The sequence below is a fragment of the Myxocyprinus asiaticus genome, chromosome 9, assembly GCF_019703515.2.
Source record: "Myxocyprinus asiaticus isolate MX2 ecotype Aquarium Trade chromosome 9, UBuf_Myxa_2, whole genome shotgun sequence".
Classification (NCBI taxonomy): Eukaryota; Metazoa; Chordata; class Actinopteri; order Cypriniformes; family Catostomidae; genus Myxocyprinus; species Myxocyprinus asiaticus.
Window position 1 is genome coordinate 15,380,556 of NC_059352.1, and position 21,935 is coordinate 15,402,490.

General features: G+C 38.0%; 3 protein-coding genes and 1 pseudogene across 4 annotated transcripts; 2 read left to right on the forward strand and 2 right to left on the reverse strand.

The window, feature by feature from the left end:
• LOC127446102 (sodium- and chloride-dependent GABA transporter 2-like) overlaps positions 1–21,935 on the reverse strand; it is a 498,776-nt pseudogene that overhangs the window by 277,525 nt on the left and 199,316 nt on the right.
• On the forward strand, positions 866–2,075 carry mustn1a (musculoskeletal, embryonic nuclear protein 1a). Its single transcript, XM_051706781.1, has 3 exons — positions 866–989; positions 1,065–1,194; positions 1,807–2,075. Exons 1-3 carry the CDS (start codon positions 981–983, stop codon positions 1,893–1,895), a joined length of 228 nt encoding a protein of 75 aa, XP_051562741.1. The 5' UTR covers positions 866–980; the 3' UTR covers positions 1,896–2,075.
• On the reverse strand, positions 2,093–8,445 carry LOC127446098 (ruvB-like 1). Its single transcript, XM_051706759.1, has 11 exons — positions 8,186–8,445; positions 7,679–7,765; positions 7,457–7,589; positions 6,072–6,223; positions 5,886–5,975; positions 5,362–5,511; positions 3,628–3,691; positions 3,315–3,513; positions 3,022–3,124; positions 2,835–2,926; positions 2,093–2,661 (listed from the first exon to the last, which is right to left on the reverse strand). The coding sequence occupies exons 1-11, from the start codon at positions 8,324–8,326 to the stop codon at positions 2,502–2,504; spliced, it is 1,371 nt and encodes a 456-aa protein (XP_051562719.1). The 5' UTR covers positions 8,327–8,445; the 3' UTR covers positions 2,093–2,501.
• eefsec (eukaryotic elongation factor, selenocysteine-tRNA-specific) lies at positions 8,831–19,437 on the forward strand. 2 transcript variants are annotated; one of them, XM_051706750.1, is made up of 7 exons: positions 8,831–9,407; positions 11,664–11,871; positions 12,104–12,200; positions 12,354–12,518; positions 16,103–16,723; positions 16,815–16,971; positions 18,553–19,437. In XM_051706750.1, exons 1-7 carry the CDS (start codon positions 9,098–9,100, stop codon positions 18,732–18,734), a joined length of 1,740 nt encoding a protein of 579 aa, XP_051562710.1. In that variant the 5' UTR covers positions 8,831–9,097; the 3' UTR covers positions 18,735–19,437. The 2 variants fall into 2 exon arrangements, with proteins under 2 accessions (XP_051562710.1, XP_051562711.1); XM_051706751.1 differs by having other exon boundaries at positions 9,238–9,407; positions 11,672–11,871.

The window sequence follows — 21,935 nt, forward strand, 5'->3', positions numbered from 1 at the left end:
ATGAACATGCCATGGACCAAATACTGCCTTGTTGAACATAGGCAGATTTTAATACAGTATAGAACATCTTGAGACATTTAGAATTTTGAAAGAGGGTGAAGTGCATCTGAGTTTGAAAGTTGGACATTGACCAAATATTTGGTAACATTGTAGTACTATATATACAGTAGCTGTTTAAATCAATGGTTAACTTTGTAAGGGCGAAGCAGAGTATGTATGAAATGTTTATATGAAATAGATTTCAATGGTGGTTCTGGTTACCATTATCTTTAAAAACATTTAAGGTGGTATTGTAAAATATTATCTACTATTATAATTCATGGGAACAAATACAAAATGTTTTGTCTAAATGCACTTATTTTTAACTTTAATTTACATACATTTATAGAAACAAAAGTATTTGACATGTCACTGATTCTTGGATATGGTATTCATAGATTTTTTTAAACTAGTGAAAAGGAGAGATGTAGGGATGAAGACAGCGTCTCAACTAGTAATTCTCCTTGCAAAGTATGTAATTCCAATGGAATATAGAAGAGAGACATATGAACATTTACTAATATGCTCTTACCAAGATTCAGAAGTAGAAACAGAGTAAAAAATATGTACAAATAAACCTTTGCATTTATTTAGAAGCACTCCAACAAACAAGCATGCACACAGCCATAGGTAAAGCTGACAAAGGGATGCAAACCATACACAGTTGTTAGCATTGCCGAACAGCTGGAACCAATTTGTATAGAAGATGTCATCATTGAATAATTATGGCTGTTGGTCCCTACAAGAACTGAGAAGGGACTGAGATTAAATGGGAGGAGTAAAAGTCTGACTTATCTCTTGGCCAAAAGAATTATAGCCCACTTGAGACTGGACTCTGAAAGGAAAGGGTGTGTTTCTACACATCTACAACGAGTTTAAACAGAAAGAGAAACTTCAACTTCAGCAAGGCAGCTGAACTTCACAACTTGGGAAGACTGATCATGTCTCAGGTAAAGGAGAAAGAGGAAAAGCAGAGAAAAGCTTTTGTTGTTGTTGTTGTTGTTTTTAATCTTTCCATCTCTCAGCAAGGGAAGGGAGAGGAGGGGACTGTTAAGAGGCCTGAGGTGAAATCAGAGGATTTAATTGGAGCAAAGGATAACCTGGCTTCTGGAACAGAGGTGAAGAGCAAGACCTTTGAGGTGATGCAGGAATGCGGTGAGTCAAGCAAAAAAATCCAGTGAATAGTTATGTGAGTTTAAGAGTGTCAGTGGCCCTGTTTTTTTATTTTATACTTTGGGCCAATAGGAAATGAGAAGAACCTTGTGTGTGGACTTATAGTGTTTCCACTCCATATAAAGTAGTAGGAAGTCAGAGCACACAAACACACAGTTGATGAAGATAGAAATATTTTTGTAGCAGTCCCTCAGCTTGTTCCTCGTTATATAATTTTATCAAGTCTGAACTGTATATGGTTATTTACATTGACTAGTAATTTGTATTATTATTTAGTTACTGCTATTCTTAAAGACATTTCTTTAATATCCATTCCTGATATTTTCCCCCATATTATCTCAGCTTCAATTCAGTTGTATTAAATTCTAAATGTTCTGACTTCAACATTGGGCTCCATTTTATAGACTGTCGACATATGAAAATGAAACTAATACACAAGTTATACTGTTAACAAGACTACTTCTTTGGTTTGTATTTTCTGTTTTAGTCAATTCAAGCATTTATCATTTGTTTGGGTGCTTTGTATTGAGATAATTGAAATTGTATCTGTATGTTTTAGTTTGCATTATTGTTCTAATTGTATCTTCTCTGCAGAAAGAGCTGGGAAGGTTGCTCCATCCATATTCAGTAATGTTCGCTCTGGATCTGAGACTGCCTTTGACAAATCCAGCAAGAGAAAGTAGCACAGTGGGACCACACAAATACAACTTCAAATAATTGCAGCTGAAAACAAGCAATGATAAATATTCTCAAGCATTTTTATAATTGAATACACCAGCTTCACAACAGCACTACACAATCCTAATGTTTTACTGAATGTAAAACCTAATCATAAAAGTATAAACTTTCTGTTTTGAATCAAACTGTTTGAAATATGTCATTATAATAAGTCATTTTTTATTCAATACAATTAGTATTTCACATTACTATCAAAAGATTCCTTTGCAGAACAGACAGAAACAGTAAAGAAAGTCAAAAGACAGCAGACAGGACAATGGAGAACACATTACCTAGAGGAGAATAACAAAAGAGGGGGATAAAACAAAATTAAGAATTTAGACTGGTGTCTGAGAATGTTATTAGAGGAGAAACTTCTTTTTTCTTCCCTGTTTTCTGGCTTTGAACACAAGTAGAACAATACAGTAGCAGCAATTTGCTCTCTGATTAGCTTGATATAGCTATAGCTGTCATACTGTAGAAACTTTTAGGACAAATGTAAACTAAACAGCCAGTAAAGCAAATAAAAACTGGGTGTACATAGAAAGCCAGAGAGGGTTATGGTGCTTAAGTTATTTCATAAACTTTGTGTGCTGGTCTTGAAGGATCTTTGCAGAAGACTTGGCATCATAGAAGAGTTCGTTAATTTCTTCAATATATTCTTTTTCGACTACTTCCTTCCCCTGAACCCGAGCCAGCAGACTGGCGGGGGTCAGCAGCTGCACTGCATATCTGTATTTTCACAAAAAGCCAAAATTACATAATTATTAATTGCACAAATGAAAGTGCTGTGACAAATAAATATGATGCCTGATGTATTCAAATCAGTAAGTTGAGATATGTCAGTTTAAAAACAGTTGGAATTTGTAGGGTGTGTATTTTGATAATGTAGTTATGAGTGTTACCTGAGAGTAGTTTTGGTACCAATCTCTCCAAGGTGAGATAAAGCCTCCTCACTGATGTTGATACCCTCCGTCTGAGATCGGATCTTTATGATCTATAGACAGCATCCAAATTCAACGAAAGATTGTAAATGGCAAAGATATCTACTCCCTTTTTAAATTTGGGTACATGCACTATAGTGATGCACACCTGTTTCATTTCTTGAGGGGTGTAGAGCATGGTTCTGATAATCATGACTCTATCCAGTAGGTCCAGTGGAATTCCGTGAGGAGAGCTGATATCCTCTGTCCCCCTTCAAAAATAAAATAAAATAAATGAAACTTGTCAACCAACTTCACAACCAATCAAAATGACCATTTGGAGAGCTGATCACACTTTCCTGCAAATCAAATACATTCAAATATCCTGCAACTGCTATTCTAATACATAATCGTAGCAAAGCTCATTTATTTTCAAAATAACCCCCTGTATCAAAAATCCACCTGATAAGGCAGTTTCCTCGGTTGGATGCAAACACTACAATGGGAGAGATGGAGCTCTCCAGAGCTCGGTGCAGGTAGGTGAAGCACTCGATGTCCAGCATGTGAACCTCATCAACAAACAGAACACCAGGAACCAGCTCTGCCACACCCTGATCAATGTACTTGTTCACCACCTTATTTATCTCAGCTCGCAGTTTATCTACATAAGGAATATACACAAACACACAAATAGGAGATAAAAATGGCCTCCCATTACTCCATTAAAATCCTACTGGAGTGTTTGAAATATTAGTATTTGAAAAATATTAGGTACCTGTGATTTCTGTCTTTTTGGGCTTCATCAGTTGACCCATCATAGAAAGTATGTCCTGACCACCCTGGAAAACACAGTACACCTATAAGGTAAGCACTAGTGCCGATACCAAAATTTCAGTAGTCGGTACCGATACCAGTGACATTTCACAGTTATCGATACCAGTTTTGATACAGAAAAAATATGCTAAAATGGTAAAGTGCTATCGAACACTCATTTAGCCTGTTCATAGTTACATTTAAATGTACATAATAAATAAAAGAAATCCTTCCTTCAAGTGTTTCTTATGTAACACTAGCAAAAAATTAAGTGTTTTTAAGTAGGGCCCTACTGAAATCCATTTTATTTTTCCCAAATCCTTTCTTCCTTTTTTTTTTTTTTTATTATTATTTTCCAGAATTTCATGTTATAAAGTTTCATTTAATTTAATCATCAAAATGGTGTCTAATCAAATAAATTCTTAAAACTTTTAACAAATAAAAAAATAGAACAATTACTTTTCAACATAGTTGCATTTTTTTAACAAACTTTTCAGTAAAACAGCACTCTTGCTTGTGATATATTGCTTAATTTTTATTATTACTATTATTTATTATTATTACTAATATTACTACAGTGGATATTACATTTTACTATACAGTTGTAATATATTTCTGTTGCAATTTCTTCAATTTCAGGCATCTAGCTTTTATTTTGAATTCTGCTTTTATTTTGACGTGTGGTTTGACGGAAGCTTCACTACTACTTTTGGCGGATAAACAGTTCGCTACATGGCCCGGTGTGATTATTAAAGTGCAAATGCTGTGATTTAATTATATAGATATAGTACTGTGCAAAAGTCTTAGACACATAAGATGTTTCACAAAAGCATTTGTCTTAAGATGGTTATTTATATCTTCAGCTTTAGTGTGTCAATAGGAAATATACATGTTATACTCCCAAACATTACTTTTGCAAATAGAAAAGAATAGAAGAACAGGGAGCCCTGCAACAGATGTCATGGCCCCACAAAGACCCCCATTGAACATTGTGTCAGTCTGAGATTACATAAAGAGACAGAAGCAATTGAGACGGCCTAAATGGATAGAAGAACTGTGGCGAATTCACCAAGAAGCTTGGAACATCCTATCTGCCAACAATCAAGAAAAAACTGAGTCCAGGTGTACCTAGGAGAATTGGTGCTGTTTTAAAGGCAAAGCTGGTCACACCAAATATTGATTTAGCTTTATGTTTACTGGACTTTGTATGACATTAAGTGATAAATGAAAACTATTTATGGCATTATGTTTGAAGACATCCTCACTATACAACATTTTTCACAAGTGCCTAAAACTTTTGCACAGTACTGTATATTGTCTACATGTGCTGCACGCTTCACAGTGGGTTAGTGCTTTGCTTTATCATCTCATACAACACAAATTTTTATCAATGTCTGTGGAATTTTCAGTGTATAAGTGGTCTGCTTCACACATTAAAGCACGCAGCTCATGCAGACAAATACTGCATCCTTTTGTGGTTTAATAATCACACTATGACATTTTAATATGATTAATTGTGCATTTCAGTTTAAAAGGAGTAACAGAGCACACGCTCAAATAAGAGTGTGAGCATTTGAAAGCAGTCGTAGTATCGACTTGGTACTGAAGTACCGGTACTTTTGACAACACTAGAAAGCACTATATGGGTATCCACTCAAAATGTTAATTCTGGGTCATGTGATGTGTTTGTGTATACCTGAGGTCTTGCATTGGCAACATCCAGATCATGAAGTGTAACATCCTGAATAATCTCTTTCTTCTTGTGCACATCGCCTTTTGGTAGAGGTACATACTCCTCTGCCTCCAAATCAAACTCTGTTGCAAACGTGTCACATCGTCCCTGCCTCTGTAGACCAAGAACAGAAGACTGATTACCAATGAGATCAATAACAGCCTTGAGAGATGTTGGAAGCATTAAATTGAGTCATTTAGTTTATCTGTAGATGGGCTGATATTGCACTAGATTCGAAATGAACCCTCACAGTTTGACCTTTTTCAAATTGATCACAAAATATAAATGAAATAAAAAGGTTGGGCAACCATTTGTGTAGGTAGTGCACATGGCAGGAATAAGAGGCCTGACAACTTTATGAAAGACAATATTTTCCTTTATACCACTGCCAGACTACCTGCCCACCCGCACTGACAAAAGATTATGTCAACATGTCAGTCCCAGATAAACACAAGAGAGAGAAAATAGTTGAGCAAATATGTCCGTACCTTGACTGCCCCACTGTTAGCTTCGATGTAGATAACATCACCGACCTCCACTCTCTCCTTCTGAAGACTTTCATAGATACTGGGATCCAACTGCATGAGTGTATCAAACATACAGGCACTATGAGATATGACAAGCTTTAAACCCACACAAAAACATGCACAACAAAGCCGAACATGTTCACTTACCTTTAACTGTTTGGTACCCTTTGCCGTCTTCAAACCAATAATGACATGACTGACTGTTTTGCCGTAGCCCCCCATTGGGTTTTCCGTCTCACATGGGGTCAATTCAGTGACCTCTCCTTCATACACCTCTTTAGTCTCCTTGATGCGCAGACCTGCACACACCATTAAATACTTCTTTTAGACCAAAGAATGAACTGAAGTGAACATACCTTTGCACCTGTGTGCATTTCAATGCACATGCCAGTATATTTCTCTGTCAGCACTGTAATAATGAGGTCGTACATGCATATCTGGCTTGATCACACAGTCCACATTGTTTCAGATGTATACTGGTGGTTTATATCAGGCTACAGTGCATGTGTGGAGGGTTATGTGCTTGAACAACAAATAGCTGCGGGCATGCACACAGAGAAAACTGTTTATTCTTGCAACATATTCATAGTCATTCATAGGCCTATGAAAAAATTTCTTTGCAAAACTGACATCATAATTTAAAACTGCTTTTTGAAATGGATGAGTTGCACCTGATAGTGAAGGAAGGAAAAGCAGCCAATAAACACCCAGCATACATGGAAACCCCTTTAACACTTCAAGGCAAAGGGTAGCTATTTTGAAGTATCGAAAATACAAGATAGTTTTGATTTGTTTAATTCCCATACCTCCATTTATATTATATCACAGTTTTGATGACTTCACTCTTATTATTTATTAGAGTTGTTAAGCAACATAATACGTTATGCTTATATATTATCTAAGAGGTTATGGTGTACAGGTTTGGTGTCTCCTAGTATAGGCTCTGTCTACAGAACACAAGCAAAGATTTTTAGAAGAATATCTCAGCTCTTTAAGTCATAACAATGCATGATGGTGACCAGAAATTTGAAGCTCCAAAAATCACATAAAGACCACATAATAGTAATCCATAAGACTTCAGTGATTAAATCCATACCTTCAGAAGCTATATGATAAGTGTGGGTGAGAAAAATATCAATATTTAAGCCCTTTTATTTTTTTTACTATAAATCTAAATTTTTACATTTTCACATTTTGAAATAGAACGTTTAGATTTATGGTTAAAAAAGGACTTTAATATTGAATTTTTCTCACCCCCACACATCATATAGCTTCAGAAGGCATATGACTCCAGTGGTTTAATATATGGATTCATTTTATGTTGCCTTTATTTGATTTTTGGAGCTTTAAATGTCTGGTCACCATTCACTTGCATTGTAAGGACCAACACAGCTGAGATATTTTTTCAAAATGTGTTTCTTTGTGTTATGCAGAAGAAAGAAATCCATACATATTTGGGATGGAATGAGGGTGAGTAAACGAGGAGAGAATTTTCATTTTTGAGTGAACTATCCCTTTAAGTGAAAGCTCACCTATGGCTCTTCTGAAGTTCTCCATCAGCACTTCAGTCTTTTTGATTTCTGATGAATACACTTCACTACCCACCATAGGACAGAATGGCACTTTATTCCCCAATTCCTGTGCCATGGCCAATGCTAGAGCAGTCTGCCAGGGTACAGAAATAGGATTAATAAACCTTAAACATTCACAGCCACCGTTGATTACAATAATTGATAAACGCTGTCAGTCTTTACCTTTCCTGTCCCAGGTGGCCCTGCGAGTAGAATAGCTCTTCCAGCCATCTTTTTGGAACGAATCAGCTCTACAATGATGCCACATGCCTAAAAAGCAGGAATTCAAGAAATACTTACGTTTTTCATCTAAATAAATTAAACAACTTATACATTTATACTTAAAAAGCTTTATAGTATCTATTGTTTAGTCCTCTTGAAACCATTAATACGAAGAGATTAAAATACAGGAAATTGGTTGAAAAAAGTCTGTAAAAAAAATACGGATTTTTTTTATTTTTATTATTCAATTCAATATTCATTGCTATCAAACTGTTTATTGTCTCCTGATTCTCCATCCATCACCTCTGATAACATGACAAGCCAACTAAGATGTGAAAGCACACAAAAGCTAGTGAAACATCTACAAATTGCTATATTGTTCCAAATATGAAAACGTAATGCAAATAAAAACTTGAATAGGCTGCAGGACTAGCAATATTCTAGTCATTTTGCTACAGTGAGCTCTACCTCTCTAGCGGTCTCCTGTCCCACCAGCCCGGACGCGGACTGTTTAGCATTACCGGCCTCATCCAGCCCCAGACCCTTCACGTGGCTGTGAGAGGCGATGCGCTGCGTCTTCGTTGTGCTTTTCACCTCTTCAATCTTCATGTTCCTTTTTCGTTATCAAACGCTCTAAAACGTGAGTAAAGTAACGTCAAGCCTAACTCACGAAAGGCCGTTGAAATCAAACACAAGAGACCCGCGTTTCCATGTGGGTTACCAAGGCGATTTAAGGGAGTCCCGCCTCCGAGACGGGTTTTAGTCGTTCTTTGCACCTATTGGTCAATTTAGAAAATCTCTGATAAATCATTGGATACTACGGTTGACTGTGTGCCCACAGAGAACACGCCCCTTTTTCGTGTTTGTGTAGCTATGTGAAATGCAGTACTGAAACAAAGGTAACCGTCGTCGATTCCACAAAATTGCGCTTCTATATTTTGCATAAATAAATAGGTAAAACGAACATATATGTTGTATACAAAGTTGATAAAGGAAGGACACATTTTTACAGTGTATAAACTCTTAGAGCCATGAGCCATATTTATTTTCTAAAAAGTCAGCGATGATGTGGAACTTATGACCGAGTTGTTTGTGCGTCAGGATTTAATTTTCGCCAGCGCAGGAAAAAAAAAAAAAAAAAAACCTCTGTCAAATTTCAGCAAAGTTTGCTGAATTCAGAAAGAATAATTTAAGGTGTTTATCATGTAATTTAATTTCTCACGTCACAAAGAAAGTGATTATAGCTAAATTCCAACCAGTTACAGTCATTTGCTTTATTGAAAGTTTAATATTGAGCCGGTGGGACTGAAAACAGCGTTGCTTACTGTCAACATCCCAAAGTCTGCTCACTCATTCTGGAACAGACTTGGTGGACCAGGCATGGCAGATCCCGGTAACTGCTCCAGTCTCCAGAGAACTCTCAACTTTAACGTCGGTGTCCTCGGACATGTGGACAGCGGCAAAACGTCGCTTGCCCGGGCGCTGAGCAGCACCGCCTCCACCGCAGCATTCGACAAGAACCCTCAGTCCAAAGAGCGAGGCATCACGCTGGATCTCGGGTTCAGTGCGTTTACTGTGCCCTTACCAGAGCACCTGAGGGAGGCCTGCGGAGACCGAGAATACGACAGTCTGCAGTTCACACTGGTCGACTGCCCGGGTCATGCCTCCCTCATACGCACTATCATCGGAGGTGAGTGGATAACATGGTTTAATATGAATCATGTTCAGATTAAAGTTGTTTACGGGTCAAGCACTAAGCGTGACAGGGTGTAAGCAGAAGGGGCTGTTTGAAAATATGGATATCTGGGCATATCAGTCAGAATTTGTCCTTTAATTGGTATATATAAAATAGGCTGTAGTGCAGAAAAGTCCGTTTAATTCATTTTTATTACGGTGAATCAATATATATGTCACGGAGTTTGCATAAGCAAAGCCTCACATATTATTTACAGCTTTTAATAAATAAAAATGCCACCAAAAATGACCAAAATGCCCCCAAAATCTTATTTTTAAAATAGGTCACCCAAAAATGAAAATTTTCTCATCATTTACTCACCCTTATGTCATCCCAGATGTGACTTTCTTTCTTTTGTTGAACACAAACAATAATTTTAGAAGAATATTTCAGCTATAGAATATTCAGTATTTTCAGTACCAAATTTTTGAAGCTCCAAAATCACATAAAGGCAGCATAAAAGTTAAATCCATATGTTCAGAAGCGATATGATAAGTGTGGGTGAGAAACAGATCAATATTTAAGTCCTTTTTTTTTACTATAAATCTCCACATTCACTTTCACATTGTTTTTTTGTTTTTGGCAATTCGCATTCTTCGTGCATATCGCCACCTACTGTGCTGGGAGGAGAATTTATAATAAAAAAAATGACTTAAATATTGCATTGAATGGACAAACAGAGCTGAGATATTCTTCTAAAAATCTTTTTTTTTTTGTGTGTTCTGCAGAAGAAAGAAAGTCATACACATCTGGGATGGCATGATGTTGAGTAAATGATGAGAGAATTTTCGTTTTTGGGGCTAACTAAGTAGAGGTAATCAATTCTCAAACTTTAGAGTTTGTATTCATGAATTTATTAAATTAACGTATTGGACATTAATGGATGAGACACATTTTGTTTAAAATTGTAATAAAAAAATATGCACTCATAAAGGTAAAAATGCCCCTGAAAATGAAATCCAGGGGGAAAACAGTGCCCCCTTAATGTAAAATAAATATTCGGACACTGCTGTCAGGGCATTTTGGACTCTGTCCTGCAGTACCGCTTATGATCAGATGGGGGTGCATGTGTTTTCCTGCAATTGTACAGTATTTGAAAAGATCATATTAAGCATCTGAGATCCACTGTAGCTGAATTGCAACGTTTTTTTAAGCAATTAAATGATACATATTTTCATATAATAAAAATGACTTAAAAATAGACATAACAGTAGCTGAACTGTTTTTTTTTTGGGGGGAAGGATCAATATTAAATGTCACAGCTTGTTAAAGTCACACAAAATTCACCTCCCAAAAAATATGCATAAAAAAAATATTGGCTTCCTAAAATCACCCAAAAAATATAATCATATCAATGATTGGGTCTCTGAGGGTTAAATCAATCTCTGACACCAGAAGGCAAGACCTGCTAATCTGCTTTTCATGACAAGCATCACAACAAGAGATAGAAGAGAGTAAATAAAGATATATGCATTGAACAATAAAAAAACGCATTTAGAAGAACACCACTTTTTACATTTAGAACAAAGAATAACATCATTTTGTCAACATGTGATCATCAGGTACTGTCACTCAATGTACCGTAGTTAGAATTTATAAAACATGGACAGTGACATACACAAGCACAACTGTTTGTATACTCCAATTTAATGTCAAAATAAATACTCGGTACTGAAATGGAAAGTTTTAGCCAGATTTGCATACACAATGACATCAAATTTTAATCAGGAAAGGATGGGGAAATCAAGGTAGAGGGAGAAACATAATCTTTAAGGATTTTGTGAACCTATTGGACTGAACAAACTCAGACAATTCAGAGAACCTCAAGTGTAGTGGGAGTGAAGGAGGGGGAACAAGATATGGGACCATCTAATGTAATTGCATCGATGGCACTGGTGTGTGTGCATTTATGGCACATGTGGTTTTTTTACGGGTGCTGTTCAGGGTTCCAGCTTGACTTCCTCTTTCCCCCCTAGAGGGGATCTGTCAGGAAAAAATAAGTGCCAGATAGTGGGAGAAAAAAAGAGGGAAAGGAAAAACAATAGCCCTGTCTCATACTTTTTATTTTTTGGTTTATTTACTCTAACACTGTCTTTACGCCATTCTTGTTTTCTCTCCTCAATTCACAAATTTTATTGTGTGTTTTACTTACTATTTATTTACTCTTATCGGTGTGTGCTTGTGTGTGTGTCTTTGTATGTTTGCATTCAGGTGCTCAGATCATTGACCTGATGATGTTGGTGGTTGACATTGTGAAAGGTATGCAAACACAAACAGCAGAGTGCCTTTTGATAGGCCAGCTCACCTGTTCCCGCATGGTCGTTATCCTCAACAAAACAGACCTGTTGCCTAGTGACAAGAGACAGGCGGCCATTGACAAGATGACCAAGAGGATGCACAAAACCCTTGAGAACACTAGGTACTTTCAAGCACACATCTCAAGACACATTCTTCATCGTTGTCAATGGTTTTCATTAATTGTTTGTTTTTATAGACTTTCGTGCTCACCCTCCTGAAAAGACCAGCATTAATTTCCATACTGGTCTAAAGTGGATTAATTGCTGATCTGGTCTACATTTTCTTGATTTTGGGATGATTTCAGAGAGTTGCCATCTTGAAAATGTTCAGACTTTTATTTTATTGTTTGGCAGATTTAAAGGCTGCACTGTAATAGCTGTGGCAGCAAAGCCTGGTGGTCCTGAGGCCCCTGATACAGAGAAGGCACAAGGAATCACTGAACTCATAGAAGTGAGTTAGTGGGTGTAGTATTCTCAAAAGCAGTGGTTCAAAATTGTGTTTTTCCTCTGAAAGATAACTTATGAAATGACTGCTTGGTGGCAGACGTGTTGATAAACGTGGACAATATTTTTGAGGGTGTCTTTGTCTATATTTTGTGTTTAGTTACTGAAGGCCCAGGCTTTCCTTCCTCGTAGAGATCCATCAGGTTCTCTTCTGATGGCTGTAGATCACTGTTTCTCCATCCGTGGCCAAGGAACTGTCATTACTGGCACCATCCTACAAGGGTCGCTGTGTGTGAATGATACTGTGGAGATACCTGCTCTAAAGGTATACTACTAACATACATCTACACATCATAAAGAGACTTGCTCTTAAAAATGAAACATATATATACTCACTGAGCACTTTATTAGGAACACTATACTAATACTGGGTAGGGCCTCCCTTTGCTCTCAAAACAGCCTCAATTCTTGTGCCATGGATTCCACAAGATGTTGGAAACATTCCTTTGTGATTCTGGTCCATGTTGACATGATTGCATCATGCAATTTCTGCAGATTTGTCAGCTGCACAGTCATGCTGCGAATCTCCTGTTCTACCACATCCACAGTGAACCAGGGTTCAACGCTAAGAATTTTTTTCTACTGGCCCAGTTGGGCCAGTGCTTCAGATTTTTACAGGCCCTTCCAAAATTTTCACTGGCCCCAACACAAAAATGACAAATAGCTGTTTTTACAATCATGGCTTTAAAAAATATGTCCGAAGATAAATATTTTTTACATATCTTATGTTTCTAATACAATGTCCCCCAGGGGCCTGGGTAGCTCAGCGAGTAAAGAGGCTGACTACCACCCCTGGAGTTGTGAGTTCGAATCCAGGGTGTGCTGAGTGACTCCAGCCAGGTCTCCGAAGCAACCAAATTGGCCAGGTTGGGGAGAGTCACATGGGGTAACCTCCTCATGGTCACTATAATGTGTGGTTCTCGCTCTCAGTGGGGTGTGTGGTAAGTTGTGCGTGGATGCCGTGAAGAATAGCGTGAGCCTCCACACGCACTACGTCTCCGCAGTAACGCGCTCAACAAGCCACGTGATAAGATGCGTGGATTGACGGTCTCAGACGCGGAGGCAACTGAGCCACCACAAGGATTTAGAGCGCATTGGGAATTGGGCATTCCAGATTGGGGAGAAAAAGGGGAGAAAAAAATACAATGTCCCCCAAAATTGAATCACATTTATAATTTGCAAGATATGATTTATACCTTATGTAATCCCATATATGCACTTTACAGATATAAATTCATAAATACATCATATTAACCTCAGCCGTCCTGCCATTTATACATGTGCTTTTAAGCAAAGAGTTCTGTGGAGGAGATGATGGGTTTTCGGTCACCCGTTTAGTCATGCTGTCATGCAGCTTTTGGCCATGTGTAGTGTTTTCACAAGAAGGATCAAAGATTATTCACTGAGGTAAAGATCTGATTATTGGCTGAGAGAACAGACTTGCTACTAAATCGGTTGTGATGTGTAATATACATTAGGGAGATATTAGGCCTAATCTGTGAATTAACAATGTGTATATAACATGAAATCAGACAACACAAACAAGACCAACACTGACTGATATACAAAAAACAAAAATAGCTTTATGGTCCAGAAATTAGACATGTAACAGGTGTTTTATGTGGATGAAATTAAGTAGACTGTTTTTATATATTCATCTTCACCCTGCAGCTGAACAGCTCTGATAATAATAGCATAATAGCCATAGTGATTTTGCTTCTTTTCATATCAAACGGCATTATCATGTCGAATTAATGTTTACCTTTTGAAACATTACCTAATTAAATCTATACTTACATTTTGGATATTGAGCAGCTCGTGATTTCCAGACACGTGTACAACTGGGGTTTAACAAAGTTTATTACGTTTCATTCGGCGCTTCATCTCTAAAGGCGAATTAATGAGAGAAAATTTGCTTCTTTTTTTTTCACAGTGGGAATAAAACTAGCACTCTGACCCTTTATGAGAGCACATGCACATTAAACAGTCTACGCTGCACGGAGAGAAATGATGATGAGGCATATGCATGGAGAGTCATGGATTTTCAGTCCTATAGAAAGAAACTGTTGATTTTTTTGTGTTCCAATGTGTGGATTACAAATTTTCACCAACATGTAAAAACGAAAATTGTGGGGATTTCGCGCACTGTGAAAACAGAATGTGCAGGGATACTTAAAGTGTTGCACAAGACGTTAAATCCCACTACGAAATTCATTAAGTGGGTTTTTTTCCTGCTACTTTCTACACATTGGTAATAGCTGCTGCTAAGTCACTTGGAAAAGAGCGAGGACAGTGCTAGGAAAGTGCGCTCTGTGTCTGCATGTTCTTGTGCGTGCATGCGACTGTGCCTTGGCACGTCCAGTATATTATGCATTTGCGCATCTTTGCGAGATAAATATGCTCGCACTCGCTCCTCGGTTAGAAGATTTTGTTCGCTCCGTGTAATTTTTGTGCTCTCTTGCTTGTTGTTTGCTTGCACTAATGTTATAAATACAGCAACTGGCCCGAATCTTTCTCACACTGGCCCCGGGCCATCAGGCAGTCCTTACTGTCGAGCCCTGGTGAACTCATTGTCATGTTCATGAAAACAGTTTGAGATGACTTTTGCATTGTGATACAGTGCATTATCATGCTGAAATTAGCCATTAGAAGATGGGTAAATTATGGCCATGAAGGGATGCACATGGTCAGCAACAATACTAAAATAGTCTGTGGCATTAAAGTGATGATTGCTTGGTATTAACGGGCCCAAAGTGTGCCGAGAAAACATTCCCCACACCATTACACCACCACTGCCACCAGCCTGGACAGTTGACACAAGGCAGGTTGGGTTCATGGATTCATGCTGTTGGCACCAAATTATGACCCTACCATCTGTGTGCCTCTGCAGAAATCGAGATTCATCAGACCAGGCTACATTTTTCCAGTCATCAACTGTCCAGTTTTGGTGAGCCTGTGGCCACTGCAGCCTCAGCTTTCTGTTCTTGATGACAGAAGTGGAACCCGACGTGTTCTTCTGCGGTTGTAGCCAATCCACCTCAAAGTTCGATGTTTTGTTCATTCTGTGATGGTATTCTGCTCACTACAATAGTACAGAGTGGTTATCTGAGTTACTGTAGCCTTTCTGTCAGTTTGAACCAGTCTGGACATTCTCCGTTGACTTCTCTAATCAACAAGGCATTGCCATCTGCAGAACTGCCACTCACTGGATGTTTTTTGTTTTTGGCACCATTCTGAGTAAACTCTAAAGACTGTTGTGCATGAAAATCCCAAGAAATCAGCAGTTACAGAAACACTCAATCCAGCCTGTCTGGTACCAACAATCATGCCACAGTCGAAATCAATGAGATCAAATTTTTTCCCCTTTCTGATGGTTGATGAGATCATTAACTGAAGCTCCTGACCCGTACTTGCTTGATTTTATGTATTGCACTACTGCCACACTATTGGCTGATTAGATAATCGCATAAGTATGTGTACTGGTGTTTCTAATAAAGTGCTCAGTGAGTGTATATACAGATGCATACTGCAAAAAGGCATTTAAAAATATATGTAACTTAATTGTCTGAACGATTTCAAACTGGGTTTTGGCCAGTAAGGATACATTATAAAGGAGTATCAAAGTATATTTGAATTCTAAAAGGCATAAGTGATTGTCTGAGCCTTGGGGTCAAGTCAGATGCTTGTCTAAGTATTTGATTAGGTGTGGTGTTTTTCTTTGAAACACAGTCTTTTCAGAGGTTAGAATAAAACTATTAACCTACTCTCATTTAAAGCTCAAACATAAGTGTTCAGCACTATTTTTGATTGACATAATTGGTTCCTTAATTCTTATATTTGATTCCTCAGGTAACCCGTAAGGTGAAATCTGTGCAGATGTTTCGTAAGCCAGTTCCTAGTGCCATGCAAGGGGATCGGGTTGGTGTATGTGTGACACAGTTTGACCCAAAGCTACTGGAACGAGGTGTAGTATGCACACCAGGTTCATTGCAAACTCTTTATGCTGCTATTATATCTATTCAAAAGATTGAATACTATCGTGGAGCACTTAGCAGCCGTGGAAAGTACCACATTACCGTTGGACACGAAACTGTTATGGGGCATATTTCATTCTTCAATCGAGTGCTTCCCAACAACAAATCAGGAGATGGTAGCCTCAACTCTCAGGAGCAAAGCTCAAACTCTTTCTCATTTGATTGGGAGTTTCACCATCTAGATGAGTATTTGACAGAGGGTGAGAGAAGGGAACCACAACAATGGGCGTTACTTGAGTTTGAACGGCCGGTCACATGTCCATCACTTTGCTTAGTGATTGGGTCACGGCTGGACTCAGATATCCATGGTAACACATGCAGGCTTGCCTTTCACGGAAAGCTATTGGAAGGGTTCGAGGACAAAAACTACACCGAAACCACACTGCCTCGGCTCAAAATCAGCAAAGACAAGCAGAAAGAAGGAGCTGTGGAGCGGGTAACTAGCCACATATATTTTCCCTCAAGTAGTTAATTACAGTTTTTATATTTTTATTCTTAGCTATATATTTCTCCTTATCTTTGGTCAGGTGACAGATGACTACACTGTGATTGGTCGAAACCTGTTTAAGAAGGAGACCAACCTTCAGCTGTTTGTGGGCTTAAAAGTCACACTGTCGACTGGAGAGACAGGATACATTGAAGGGAGTTTTGGCCAGAGTGGCAAGATTAAAATCAGAATACCAGGTAAAAAAGACAAAGGAAATCTAACTTACACTTACATGTACCAGGCCGTAGACATCACCAGCCACATAAACATAAATAAGTTATAAGTAGGGTTTGCCTCTCCCTTCCTTTCTCTTTGACTCTTTATTTCCTCCTCTTTCCTCCAGTTTCTTGCCAGGTAACTATTTTATACAACCACACACTCAATCAGCGAAAGACAACATATGTAAAAAAGTATTTTTCTTACACAAACATACACACTACACTAAAAAAGAAAAAACTTGCATCCTTTTCCTGACCATCAAGGTGCTCTTGTGTAGGTAGACCTCAGCCACACACACACACACACACACACACACACACACACACATACTTTATAGCACACACATCCCCTCTGAAGGAACTACATACTCATACCAGAATTGTTTTTTTTTTCTTCTTAATTTTGTTACTTTTTGTTACAAATTACATTTTTTTCTAGCACAGTACTTCGAAAACTTTGAAAATGTCTTGGTGTAACACCCTTTTAATAAATCCATCCATGGTTTAATCAGTCAGAATACAAATTGGAAAATGGAAATTCTTATAATTCTAGAAATCCTTTTTCCATATGTGTACAGTTATTGTACTGAATTAGTGAGTAGCACTAACTCTGTCACTTTCTTATTTGAAAGGTTAAATTTAGTTTGTGTTATTTTTGCATAAATTTCAAATAACCTATTTCCTAACCTAACCTATTTTCAGACAGGTTTCTGAACACTGCTTAATTTCTCTGTATTGCTCTGTTATTAAAGGAATATTCTATGTTTGATACAAGTTAAGCTCAGTCGACAGCATTTATGGCATGATGTTGATCACCACAAAAATGAATTTGTCTCGCCCTTCCTTTTCTTTAAAAAACAAAATTGAGGTTACAGTGAGGCATTTACAATGGAAGTGAATGGGGCCAATTTTTGGAGGGTCTAAAGACAGAATTGTGCAGCTTAAAATTTTATAAAAGCACTTACATTAATTGTTCTGTTAAAACTCATCATTATTATACTGTATTTAAGCTGTATAGTTGTTTTTAATCTTTTAGGGTTTGTTGACAACTTGACATTACATCATCATGGCAACGAAGTTGTAAAATTGGTTATAACTTTACACAGAAATGGTTAGTAAGCGATTTTATAACACTAAAATAATGTTAACATGCATATTGTTTATTGTTATTGTTTACAGTGAGTATTTTAACATTTACAAATTGGCCCCATTCACTTCCATTGTAAGTGCCTCACTGTAAACCATATTTTTGCTTTTTTTTAAAGAAAAGTAGGGGCAAGTCAAAAGAAATGTTTGTGGTAATCAATATTATGCCACAAATGCTGTCGATTGAGCTAAACTTGTATTGAACCCGGAATATTCTTTTATGGGAAATAATTTTTACTGTCTATCAGAAAGTAACTGGAGGCCTGTGATGGAACACAGATTTATAACCATTTATTTAATTCCTGCTTTAAATATTTCAGGCCAGAACATGAAATATGTATTCTATCTAGTAGCTTTGTATGCCCCTTGTTCATGAATGCCCAACACTTCAACTCTGTCTTTCTCTTCTTTTAGAGGGGCTGAAAGAAGAAACCAAACAGCTTCTATCCACTTCCTCTAAGAAGAAGGGCAAAGGTGGAAACAAAAATGAATCATCCAAATCAGAGGAAACCAAACCAGACTCTCAGCCAGTCACCATTCACCTGAACTTCAAACGCTATATTTATGACCCCCATAAAAAGATGGTGCAGTCCTGATCCTCACATTGATCACTCTTGAAGAAACCACTTAAGTAGAGCTTAAAGGGGAAGTTTAACAGAAATAAAAATGTTCTGATCAGTGAGATCAGATGCTGTGTAAACTAATGACTGAGATATGGAGCTTGAAACTTTTGTACATGTTTTCTGAGTTTCTATTATGTTACCATTATTTCTCGCAACCTAGTTACATATAGAAAAATAAAACGATTCAAATTAGTTAAAAAGATAAAGGATGTAATGTTCACGACAGCTTTCCCATTCTGACAGATGCTGGTATATGCTTGCTAATAAAAAAAATCCATTAGTTAAACCAGGTAATTTTATTTGGTATGCAAGTGTGTGTGAAGAGTGTGTGTCTTTGTGTTAGCATAGTGAGAGGGTTCTTTAGACATGGCTTTAGGGCAGGACATATTGTATGTTTAGTCAAATATTTTTCTTGGTAAATCTTGTGCAAAATACGTTTCTACACACCTTACCCTCAGTAACCCCATTTATAAATGTAAATTTTTTTCCATTACTCAAATGTGTGTTTTTAATTTTGCATGTATGTTTCCAAAACATACATGCAAGTAATAAGAGAGAGAGAGAGAGGGAGAGACAGGAAAAAAGAAAACCGAATGACCTTTTTAGCACTGCAATGACTCTTATTGTTTACCTTTACAGATTTGTATGTCTATTCCTGTTTCAGTTTGACAACTTGAGAGGGACTGCTTAGGCAAATTCGTTTCAAAATGCCAGCATTCAAAAACAGGTGTTACTAAAATACTAAATGCCATCTGTAGAGTGAAACTTCCCTGTTTGTGTCCGACACCAGGTAGGTAAGAACAATGCCTTTATTGTAATTGATACAATTGCCAATAACAGTTTTTGAAGGAATGGAAACCTTGGTAACTGCATGTTAACTCTCTTACACACTTTTTTACTTTGACTATCAAATGTGCTGTCACATGATGATTTATAGTACTCACATTTACTTTAACAGAAAGATATGTTGATATCTAACTATATAACTGGCACCAAAAATAAAGAGAAAAAAAAAAATAGGAATAAAAACATAAGACTTCCCATGAGGTAGGAGCTGCAAATTGTCTCCTTCCTGACTCCTGGACTTGCACTGATCTCGAGATGAGCCCAAATTGTGGGATAAAGTCATGCTCAATATTTGAGTTACCACTGACATTAACATTATCGACTTCATCAGCACAGGCAGTTGATATTGTGTGTGTGCAATTTTTTATTATTTTCTTTGATCTCAAGTTTGCTGCCTCAAAAAGTACTTTCTCTGACTTTCACTCCCCACTCTTTAGTTTTATAGACTGTATGTAGATGCTGCAAAAACAGTGTCAAACATGTAGAGGGCAGTAGTACCCCCAGAGTCAGGAGAAGCCATTAGTTGTACTTGCCAAGGTGAGCATCTCTATTTCTATTGCTCATATTTAGGGTTAGGGCTTTAAACAGATCCCAAGCTCGCCCCACACTGTGTTGTGCTACAGACAGGAATGATACCTCAAATCATGCAGTGTATTAAGTTACTATCACTGTACTGAATGATCAGACTCGAACCATATTCACATGGTGGATGATAAAACAAGTGAAAAACATCCCATAGACTTACATTGAAAGAAGGGTTCAAGCAATATCTACCCTCAAAAAGACAATTTCCTAAAGATTTTTTTGTGTCATTCATAGTTAATATTTAGAACTAGATACTGTAGATAACGTTTGTCAAGACAAACTTTGACAAACTTAGCCACTGGTGCAAAGTTACCGGCTGTGGGATTATGACTGAACTCCTCTAAGTCAGAATCCCCCCTAAACTTAATGATACCGCAGCGCCACGGGACTCCGATTGGCCCGGGATAGCCGGCCCATGAGGGCCCGGCGAGGAGAGCCGTTCGACATTGAGCCGGGGCACTAGCGGATGAGTGGCTCTCGTCTCCCATCACGCACCACACGTTTGTGGAGAACCTGGTGCTAAATGACTCGTAGACAACAACGCTTGACAAAGCCAAGTCTTAAAGTTTAAACTAGTTTTAAAAGTTTTAAGTTTGATGGTTATACATTACAGTAAGACAAACAGCCAGCAAGCTAGCTACTCCAACATGTTTCTATATAGCACTAAAAAGGTTCCGCTATTGTTACAAGCCAAAGAACCATAATATGGTGCTTTTCTTAAGAGTATAGTACCAGAATATCAAACTTGGATGTGCTTTTTTTGACTCGTGACATTTAAGCAACTATCTAGCACCTGCATAGCAAAATGCTAAAAACCACACAGAACACCTTTTCAGCCACATAGCAACACCTTGGCAACCACCCACAACACACTGTTGCATAGTTCTGGCAAGTTTTACATGGGCAAGCACCACTCACATTACCTTCAGAAAACAAAATGTTTGCAGTCTGCAATTCTAATAGGTGCTCACATGTATAAAGTGTGATCTCCCCAGAATAATTAAAAAAGATGAGCACAGAATTAATGGCAATTGTCCACTGCACGTTACGGTTCGACTCAACTCGACTCTGCTCGCTTTACTTTTCTGAGCTTGCTTTACCACTGCAGTTAGGTGCTGCCTCAACGTGGGTGGGATTATAGGCTGATTGTCATAGTTGCGCTGCCTCTACTGCCGTGACATCATCTTAAACGCGAGGGCACTCTCCCTCCCATTACTCGCCGGTCTATTGCCATTGATGGCGTCCATTTGGTCGAACCACTTCCACTTTCTTCTGTTTGAACCACTCCGGCTGTTGTGGTCCTTGATGGTTCTGTTGTCACTTTTACGTTTTTTTTTTTTTTTTTACTTTTCCCTACACTGTTGGTAGGTCCAGTAATAGCTGTGTGCGGCCAACAGCTGAGACACTTCATGAAATACTTTTTCGTTTTGTTCGTCGCTAATGAGAGGAACGTTTGCACCTTGTTTATTGACCATGGCGTGGTTTTGCGCACAGCCATTTTTTTTTACAATTCGAAAGTCGCGTGAACAAATGATATTGCTGTCACTGTTGCTAATTTTAAAACTAGCGGGTTGATGTCCCGTGTCGCAAATCCAGTGACGCTGGTAGTGACGATTCTCTCTGACCAATCAGAGATCTGCAGGGTTTTGACGTCACATTTAGTATCGGCTCGGCTCGCTTGGAACCTCGACCGAGGTGGTACTAAAAAAAGTATCAGGTACTAGGTACTATCCACAGTGGAAA